We start from the raw sequence: 10,240 nt of genomic DNA, 5'->3' as shown, positions 1-10,240 counted from the left end.
TTGTATGTGGAGTTGCATGTGGATGGAGCAGAATTTCTCTGAAGTGTTTGTAAGTGGAATTCTAGACATTGTGATATCTACTACCCTGTATAAATTCCCTCTTCCCTGCTCGTGACCTTGGTTTGCAGGCATTGATTTATTGGCTTATTATTAATGACCCTATTGAATTATTAATATAGTGAGTAAGAACTGTAGATTTCATTATCAGTTTAGGGATCTTGTTAGGAAGATTCCAAGGCCCCACCCTTAGAGGTTGCTGACGAATTAGTCTGGAATAGGGCCCAGGAATCTGCATATTAAGCAATGCCCTTGCCAGGTAAATCTGTTTCAGTAGATCTGAGACCACATTTTGATATCCTCGACTGGAATAGGTCAGTACGGTCACTACTTAAATTATACTTTTATAGGAAGACTTTAGTAACACATTATACTTAATTAACACTAATGAATTGCATCCTGGATCTGAAAAGCTGAGTGGATGTGGTTTACATTGGAGGAAACCATGGAGGAATACCAGTGTTGCATGATTCTACATAGTAAAAACTAGCTGAAATTCTGTCTAGATCCTGAAAAAGTAAGGCAGTTCCATTTGTGGCTTTTTTTTTTTTTTTTTTTTTATTTGAGAGAGAGCATCCCAAGCAGGCTCTGTACTGTCAGCATGGAGCGCCATGCGGGGCTTAAACCCACGAACTGTAAGATCATGACCTGAGCCAAAATCTAGTCAGACAACCCAACTGAGCTACCCAGGTTCCCCTGTGGTTTTGTTTTCACAATAAATCTGAAAAAAATACGTTAACAAAATATGTTTGTAAAACAGCTTTGTATTCCTGCATTTTAGGAAGAATATCAATTGTTTTGCATTGAAAGAGCAAAAAGTTTTGTGAGGTTTATTATGAAAAACAGCAGCCCTCCTATCCTATCTGCTCTTCCCCATTTTCCCTGCTTCACAGTATCTCCTTCAGCTGTTGGCTGATAAGTTTGTATTTGCCTCCATATCTCAAATATAAACATGTGCTTGGCTATTTACTGATGTTTTCGTTTTAGGCATTATCTTTTGACTTCTTTCTCCCTCTTGCCCACCATGCATGTACTCCCCATCATCCATCTCCCTGATAGAATTCTAGTTCAATCATATTAAGTATTTGCATTACGACTGGGTATTTAAATTTTTTTTTTTAACGTTTTATTTATTTTTGAGACAGAGACAGAGCATGAATGGGGGAGGGGCAGAGAGAGAGGGAGACACAGAATCAGAAGCAGGCTCCAGGCTCCGAGCCATCAGCCCAGAGCCCAACACGGGGCTCGAACTCATGGACCGGGAGATCGTGACCTGAGTCAAAGTCGGACGCTTAACCGACTGAGTCACCCAGGCGCCCCACGACTGGGTATTTAAATCACAGCTGAGCTACATAGTGAACTAGGTTACCTTCCTGCAGAACTTTCTTTTCCCTAGAATTAATAATCCTCTTGGATTTTTATTAGTTATTAGCTTAGTTTTCTGTCCACTTGTCACTAATTCAACCCCAGAGTTCTCTAAGGGCATAACGCATCGTCTATTTTATCAATTTCTTGACCTGGTCCAATCTGAACTGGTTCTCCCTTGTGCCTAATATATTGCTGTCATTGTGAGCTCTCTCCTGCTGAATCCCCTGTTTTCTGTGTAACCTCTTCCCCTTGGTTTAATACCCCATTTTGATAGAGTGCTTGCAGTAAAAGGGGTGCATGGGAAGTAGTTTGAAAGAATTGCATGTCTGAAAATGTCTCGTTCTCATACTTGATCAGGTGTGAAGTTCTAGTTTGGAATATGTTTTCCTTTAGAATTTTGAAGGCATTATTACTTTTCACCTAGTGTTGCTGTTAGAAGAATCTGAAGCCATTCTGAGTTCTGAGAGTCTTTGTATATGACTCCTTCTCCCTTTTGTTGCCAGGGTTCTGAAATTTCAGTGACAGGCCTTGGCAGAGGTCTGTTTTCATGCACTTGCCAGGCTGTTGTTGAGCCTTTCAGAATGGACTCTTAACCTTCACTCCTGGCATTACTGGGAAACTTCCTTGAGTTATTTGTTAATGATTTCCTTTCCTTATTCTTCTGGTTTTTCTTTCTGGAATTCCTGTTCTTCAGGTATTGGATCTGGACCTATCTCTGTTTTTATTTTTTCTGTCTTTACCACCCCCATTTTCTTGTCTTTTGATCTCCTCTAATGGAAGATTTCCAAATTGATTCTCTGTTCCTTTTTTTTTTTTCTTTCTTTTTTTTAAATTAAGACCACATTCCATGGTTGCAGTATTTTATCTCTAAGGACTTTAATATACTTTGTTGAAGCTTTCATCGCCCTGCATGATGTTTTCTTCCCCCTTTTATTTTAAAATGTTTTATTTTTTGAGAAATAGAGCAAGCAGGGGAGTGACAGAGAGAGGGGCACAGAGGATCTGAAGCAGGCTCTGTGCTGATAGGATGACAGCAGCAAGCCCGATGTGGGTTCAGATGTGGGGCTCAAATCCACGAACTGCAAGATCATGACCTGAGCTGAAGTCAAGACGCTCAACTCACTGAACCACCTAGGTGCCCCCTTTTTAAAACTTTTTGTCCTCTTTTTGTTTTGCTTTTAGTCTTTCGTGTTACAGACTTTCATTAGCTTCCTGGCAATCATTGGTAGTCTGCTTATATTTACAGGTGGGATAGTAAGAAGATGTGCTTGTAAGGTGAGCTGATGGAATTTTTGGTAAATCCCCAGCCAGTGTCCATCTTTAGGACTTTCCTCTTGGGCTCTGGTCAGGTTCCCCGGAGGAAACTTCCAGTCTCTTGTCAGGAGGCTTTACCTTGAACTGCTGACCTCGTGGGAGCTCAGTGAAGGAAGAGGGCCGGGGAGCTTTCGCATTCTAGTATGCCCAGAATTGGCATCCAGGTCAAGACTATTGTCTTCCAGATCTCTGGACAGGCTTCCTAGTCCAGAAATTTACACCCTCTAGAGAAAAAACTTCCAACTTTTTGCCAAGCTTGGGGAGGGACAGTCTCAAGATTGTGTGATGTCTGGATATTTAAGCACATTCTCTCTTAAAAAACATGTATTTTTTTTTTTTTTTGAAAATATGTTACTCTAAAAGGGGAAACTTGGCAAGAGAAAGAAGATGCAGAACAAAAAATGATGTCAGATAACTAGATCAAGATTTAAGGAATGGATTCTGGTTCTGACTACCTCCACTACCACTTCTCTCCAAGCCTCTGGTTTGTTATCTGTGCGAGGGGGAGGGTTTAAGATTCAGTTGGTGCATTGATACTATCTCAGCTTCTGTGTTCACCTGCTGGGTATTCCATAAGCTTAAAAAAATAAATAAGCATGCAGTAATTTTTTTTCTGTCTCTGGCCAAATGGAGGTTAGTACCTGGATTTAGTCTTATGCCTGAAAATTAAACAAAACTCAAATACCAAAGGAAAGCAATCCCTAAGAGAGGGAAAAAAAGATGGGCTTACAGCCTTGTGGGAGTTTCTGGGCACTGGAACAGGGAAGGGGAACTGAAGTGGACCCTGCTACCTGGGTTGAGGAATCTGAGCTAAGAGTTCAGAGAGGTTGAGGCAACTCATGTTCATGAGACAGAACACCAGAGAGAAGAAAGCTGTACAGAGAACCCAGGAGATCTGTAGAAGGGCTCTTTAGAGTACTCAGAATACTGATCAGCATGAGAATAGGAGGAAGTAACCAAGGCCAAGGAAAGAACCATCAAAAAGGATTATAACAGTGCCAGGCATTACACAAGGCTGAGAATTGTTCCTGTTCCCATCGACCAGATAAAAAATTCACAGAATATTGGGTAGACCATTGTTTGAAAATGTACCAAGGATTTTGTTTTAATCAGGTACAGTAAAGTGACAGACATGGAGATAACTGCCTTCAAAGAAGTTGATTACAATTCCCAAGAAGAGGGAGAGTGCCATGCCATTCAGGATCACATGAAGAAACCTCAGGGTGGGTCAGAGGGGCAGTAGGAGTGAGGGGAGAGCATGCCTCAGACCATTTATTGTGGTTTCCATGGGGCAAGGCAAGGTAGACAAGTTTGAGTAAGCTTAGAATCTGTTAATTCAAATAAAGTCAGAGGGTTCTTGGCTATAGGAACGGTCTCTAGTTGTCCATAACCTGGCCCTGGTGTGATTAGGACAGGAAATACTGGTTTGTGTGTGATAATTAGGTAAAAGGTGTTTGGAGTTGATTAGTAAATTTGTATACGAAAGGCATGCTCTGCAGGTAAATTGTTTACTGTCTAGGACCTAACCCAACTCTGGGAGGGCAGTCTCTAGGATTAGTAAGGCCCCAAGAGTCAAAGGATCATAAAAACAAACTTAAAAGCATTAAAAAAAAATGTTTAAACAAAATTAGAGGCACCTGGGTGGCTCAGTTGGTTAAGCATCCAACTCTTGGTTTTGGCTCAGGTCATGATCTCACAGCTTGTGAGTTTGAGGCCCGCATCTGGCTCTGCACTGACCACTCAGAGCCTGGAGCCTACTTCAGATACTGTGTCTCCCACTTTCTCTGCCCCTCACCTGCTCCTGCTCTGTCTCTCTCAAAAATAAATAATTAAAAAAAAAAAAATGTTTTCAGACCTACAAAGGCTGGGAACAAAATTCATCACGAGGAGACCTACTATACAAAATGTTAAAGGACATCCTTTGGGCATTAGGAAAATTATACCAGATGGAAATCTGTATCTACACAAAGGAGTAAACATTGTGTTACGGGGTTTGTAACATATGTAAAAGTAAAATTCATGACAATATTGGCAAAAAGGCCAAGAGGGGAGAAAGGAAAGCATACTATTGTAAGATTTTGTATATTAGAAGTGGTATATTACTTGAAGGTACACTGATAATTTAAAGATATATAAACTTCAAGCAACTCTGAAAACAAAACAACACTCAAATGTCCATCAGCTGATGAACAGATAAACAAAATGGTACATCCATACAATGGAATATTATTTAACCATAAAAAGAAATGAATTACTCATACATGCTACAACATGGATGCATTTTGCAAACATGTTGAGTGAAAGAAGCCAGGCAAAAAAGGCCATGTATGATTTCATATATATGAAATTCAGTACGAAATAGGCAAATTCATAGAGACAAAGCAGATTAGTGGTGCCAGAGACTTGGGAAGGGAGAATAGGGAGTGCCTGCTTAATGGCTATGGGGTTTCTTTTGGGGGTAATGAAAACATTCTGCAATTAGTGACGATGGTTTCACAACATGGAGAATGTACTAAAAGTCACTGAATTGTACATTTTAAAATGGTGGGGCACCTGACTGGCTCAGTTGGTAGAGCATGCAACTCTTTATTTTGGGGTTGTGAGTTTGAGCCCCACGTTGGGTGTAGAGATTACTTACAAATAAAATTTTTAAAAAATGGTTAAAATGGTTAATTTTATTTTATGTGAATGTTACCTCAATAAAAAAAAAAAAAAAAAAAAAAGAGGGATGCCTGGGTGGCTCAGTCCGTTAAGCATTCTGACTCTTGATTTGGGCTCAGGTCAATGGTTAAAATGGTTAATTTTATTTTATGTGAATGTTACCTCAATAAAAACAAAACAAAACAAAACCAGAGGGGCACCTGGGTGGCTCAGTCCGTTAAGCATTCTGACTCTTGATTTTGGCTCATGTCATGATCTCATGGTTTGTGAGCTCAAGCCCCACTCTCAGCCCAGAGCCTGCTGGGGATTCTCTCTCCCTCTCTACCCCTCCCCCATTCACGTGCATGTGCGCTCGATCTCAAAATAAACTTAAAAAATAAAAGAGTTAAGCCAGTAGAGATTTATGATGGATTCATAAGTGTTCTTTTAAAAAAGCCAGAAAAAGAGGAAGTGAGGAAAAAAGAACAGATGGGACAAATAGAAAATAAATAGCAAGATGATAGGCCATCAGTAATGGCCTACTGAGGGTTCCGAGCCCATGGTCCCGGCTGTGATGTAGGGGAGGCTGGTGGCAGCCACCACGGTGGTTTTGCCCTGTCCCCTGAAGAGGCAGCCATGGTGTGGGTGGACCAGGGTGTGGTGGAGGCTGGGGGGCAGGTGAACTTGGACCCCGAGGCTGGTGGGGCCGGTAGGGAAGGATGAATGAGCAAGGGGAAAAACAAGGATGGAGGAGACATGCTGATGGTGGTGAAATACCATTTGGAGCTGCGTGCATTTGGAGGTTAAGGCTGGTGGACCCTTTACAGAAGGAAGAAGATATAGGACTTAAATCTTGTCTCGCAAGTGTATGGTAGAGCTAAAGAAGACAAACAAGCAAGGGTCATCTGAAATTGAAATCAGCTCACTAATAATCTCAAAGTTGGAGATCACTACTCAAGCACAAGACCTTTACAAAGATGGTTGGGGCACCTGGGTGTCCCAGTAGGTTAAACATCTGACTTTTGATTTCAGCTCAGGTCATGATCTCAAGGTTCATGGGTTGGAAATCTAAGCATGGAAGCTGCTTGAGATTCTCTCTCTCCCTCTCTCCCTGCTCCTCCCCTGCTTGTGTGCATTCTCTCTCTCAACATAAAGAAATAAACTTAAATAAACAAAAACTATGAAGATGGTTGATATAAAGACCTGGGCTGAGTATGTGGTGGATTGGGCTGCAAAAGACCCGTATGGCTTCCTTACAACAGTTATTTTGGCCATTACACCATTGTTTCTAGTAAATGCCATAGTGTCCTGGAAATTGGTCAAGATGATTGAGGCCAGGGAAAAGGACCAAAAGAAGAAACAAAAATGTCAAGAAAATATTGCAAAAGCTAAATAACTGAATAAGCACCTAAGGAATGAACAGGCTGTACAACCAGAGGTAAATCGTTTGGAAAATTATGCAGTTTTGGAAGGACCCACTAAGTTTTCTTTTCTGTTTTTCATGACAGTAATTTGTAGTAAAGTCTGAGGACATGGAAGAATCATGTTAGTTATGACTTCTACTGCAGCAACTTTTAGGCTTTGGTGAAGTCTGTTGATGGTTATTGTAAATTGGCATTTATTATGCTATAAATTCTTTATAACTGACTTAGTCATTTGCCATTTTGCAGTTTATGTACTGTAATGAAAGCATTCGGTGGAAAATAATGACCCTACATTATGAACTCTATTCAAATAATGGCTTAGAACAGGGTCCTGTTGTGGACGAAGGAAATTAAGAACTTAAAAATCAGAATTATCCTGATGTAGAAAGTGTGCTTTGGCTTTTAAGCCTTTTAAGACATATAGTATATTAATTATTATATCTTTTATCATTATCGCTTATTTCTTGGAATAGAATCATTTCTGGCTTTTTCAAAGCCAAATATTAACTAATGACTATTTCTGTGTTCTGCATTTTTCTCATTTTAGCCTTTGAGATAATTATCAGATATTCTGCATTTCTTAAAATCTAATTTTATAAAGAATTCTCATATTGACTATGAAGAATACCACCTACCAGATATAACCATGTTTGTACTTATGAACACTGCCATTTTCTTAGAGATGTCTTGTTGAGTAGAATAACACTATGACTTAAACACTTGCAGTAAAAATGCCAAACCTTGTGGTACCTTGGAACCAGTTTATTCTTGTGCTAAGTAGAAATGTGAAGTAGTTAAAATGTCTTATCAGATAATTTGCTGATTAAATAAATGCCACGTTTGTGTTTTTTATTCTATTCTTTGTCTTACCTTATTTAGTAGTGATGTTCTATACTTTTTGATCCAATAGATTCATGGTAAAAATTAAAATTTCAAATTTCTTGTATGGAAGTCTTAAAAAGTAATAAGTCATATTTCATAGGTGGTAAAGAAAGGTTTAACATTTGGAAAAACTTTGTTCATCATACTAGTAATTGGGTGAAAAAGGTAAATTACGTCAAAATGAGAATGTGTTAAAATTAGCAATAAAGAGCTAAAGAATATTTCCTTCAGGTAACTAGTATAACTGGAACTTTTACTATTACACGTGGTTTTTATAAGTGCATAGTCTAAGAATTTTATTTGCTGTCAGTATATAATAGCTTATTCACATTTTCCTCACCTCTGATAATGAATTATAAGTTACAAAAAAATTGTCCAACAGCTTTAATTTAAAAATAAAACTAGATATTTAAATAAATTTGATACTTTTTCATAAAGAGAAAAAAATAATGGCCTATCAATAACCACACTAACCATATCAATAATCACATTAAATGTAATTAGTAATCACATTTAGTAATCACATTAAATGTAAATGGTACAAACATTCCCATTTAAAAGCAGAGATTGTCAGATTTGATTTAAAATAGCAGTACCCAGGATGCCTGTGTGGCTCAGTTGGTTGAGCGTCTGACTCTTGATTTCAGCTCAGGTCATGATTCCCAGGGTCATGGGGTCAAGCCCTGGGTCAGACTCTGCACTGAGCATGCAGCCTGCTTAAAATTCTCTCTATCTCTCTCTCTTTCTCTCTCTCCCCAGCTCATGCTCTCTCTCTCTAAAAAATAAAAATAAAATAAAAATATATGTATATAAAAAAATTAACAAAAATTTTAAAAAGCAAGACCCAACTGCATGTACCTGTAAGAAACACACTTTATTTTTTTTTTTGAAACACACTTTAAATATAAAGACACAAATGGTTAAAAGTAAAAGGATGGGAAAAGATAATACCCTTTCTAATAACTAATCAAAGGAAAGCTGGAGTAGCTATATCTATATTAATATTAGACAAATTGGTTTCAAAGCAAGAAATATGGGGGATAATGGTTATTTCACAATGATAATAAGGTCAGTTAGTCAAGGAACCATAATCTTAAACATTTATGCACCTAATAAAGCTTCAAAATACATGATGCAAAAAATTCAACAAGAAATAGACACATACAATTACAGTCAGGGGTTTCAATTCCCCTCTCAATAGTTGATAGCTGAAGTAGACAGAAAACCAGCAAAGATATAGTAGTCAACTTGATTTTGATTAATGTTTATTTTTTAATTTTTTAAATGTTTCTTTTATTTATTTTGAGGAGAGAGTATGAATGAGGGAGGGGCGAGAGAGAGGGAGAGAGAATCCCACACTCAGCTCAGAGCCTGATTTGGGGCTCAATCCCACGACTGCAAGACCATGACCCCAGCCAATATCAAGAGTCGGATGCTTAACCCACTGAGCCACCCAACACCACTGTTGGGTTAATCACCCACTGATTAACACTTAACAGAACCACCCAACAAAAGCAGAATTCTCAAATGTGCATTCTTCTCAAGTGCACACAGAACATTTACCAGAATTCAAAAGTCTTCAAAACCATGCTAACTACATTGTTTGACCACAACGAAATTAAATTAGAAATTATTAACAGAAAGATCCTTGGAAAAATCTCTAAATATTTGAAAACAAAATAACACACAACCATGGATCAAAGAAGAAACCAAAAGAGAAATTAGTATTTTGAACTGACTTTTAAATGGAAACACTGAACATATCAGAAATTGTGGGATGCCACAAAAACAGAACTTGGTGGCAGGGGGAGGGGTGTGATTTATAGCATTAAACATCTGTAGTAGAAAAAAAGAGGGCATCTGGGTGGCTCGGTTGAATGTCCGATTTCAGTTTGGGTCACGATCTCATGGTTCAAGGGTTCAAGCCCACATCGGGCTTGCTGCTGTCATGCAGAGCCTGCTTTGGATCTTCTGTCCCCTCTCTATGCCCCTCTCCACTTGCTCTCTCTCTCTCAGAAAAATAAATAAATAAAACATTTTTTAAAAAGGTCTCAGATCAATTATCTTAGCTATATTAATACCAGACAAGAAGATTCATTTAAGAATCTAGAAAAAGGGGCGCCCGGGTGGCGCAGTCGGTTAAGCGTCCGACTTCAGCCAGGTCACGATCTCGCGGTCCGTGAGTTCGAGCCCCGCGTCGGGCTCTGGGCTGATGGCTCATGATGGCTCAGAGCCTGGAGCCTGTTTCCGATTCTGTGTCTCCTTCTCTCTCTGCCCCTCCCCCATTCATGCTCTGTCTCTCTCTGTCCCAAAAATAAATAAACGTTGAAAAAAAAAAAAAATTAAAAAAAAAAAAGAATCTAGAAAAGAAAAGAGCCAATAAAATCTAAAGGAAGCATAAGAAAGGAAATAAAGATCAAAATGGATGTCAGTGAAATAGAAAACAGAAAAAAACCATAGAGAAAAATCAATGTAACCAAAAGATGATTCTTTAACAAGATCAATAAAATTGATAAACCTGTAGCCAGACTGATTAGGAAAGAAAAACAATAACA

The 10,240-nt window shown here is 38.7% G+C and overlaps 1 protein-coding gene across 1 annotated transcript; it reads left to right on the top strand.

Annotated features, from left to right (window-relative positions):
- Positions 1-6,456: 6,456 nt before the first annotated feature.
- On the top strand, positions 6,457-6,896 carry LOC123587832 (small integral membrane protein 15-like). Its single transcript, XM_045457853.1, has one exon. It carries the CDS (start codon positions 6,560-6,562, stop codon positions 6,773-6,775), a length of 216 nt encoding a protein of 71 aa, XP_045313809.1. The 5' UTR covers positions 6,457-6,559; the 3' UTR covers positions 6,776-6,896.
- The last annotated feature ends 3,344 nt before the right edge of the window (positions 6,897-10,240 follow it).

This window comes from Leopardus geoffroyi, chromosome D3, assembly GCF_018350155.1.
Source record: "Leopardus geoffroyi isolate Oge1 chromosome D3, O.geoffroyi_Oge1_pat1.0, whole genome shotgun sequence".
In the NCBI taxonomy this organism is placed as follows: Eukaryota; Metazoa; Chordata; class Mammalia; order Carnivora; family Felidae; genus Leopardus; species Leopardus geoffroyi.
This window is presented reverse-complemented; position numbering and strand designations above follow the sequence as displayed.

Excerpts from the sequence above, each read along its gene's own strand:
- LOC123587832 (XM_045457853.1), top strand. The coding sequence starts at position 6,560 with ATGAAGATGGTTGATATAAAGACCTGGGCTGAGTATGTGGTGGATTGG.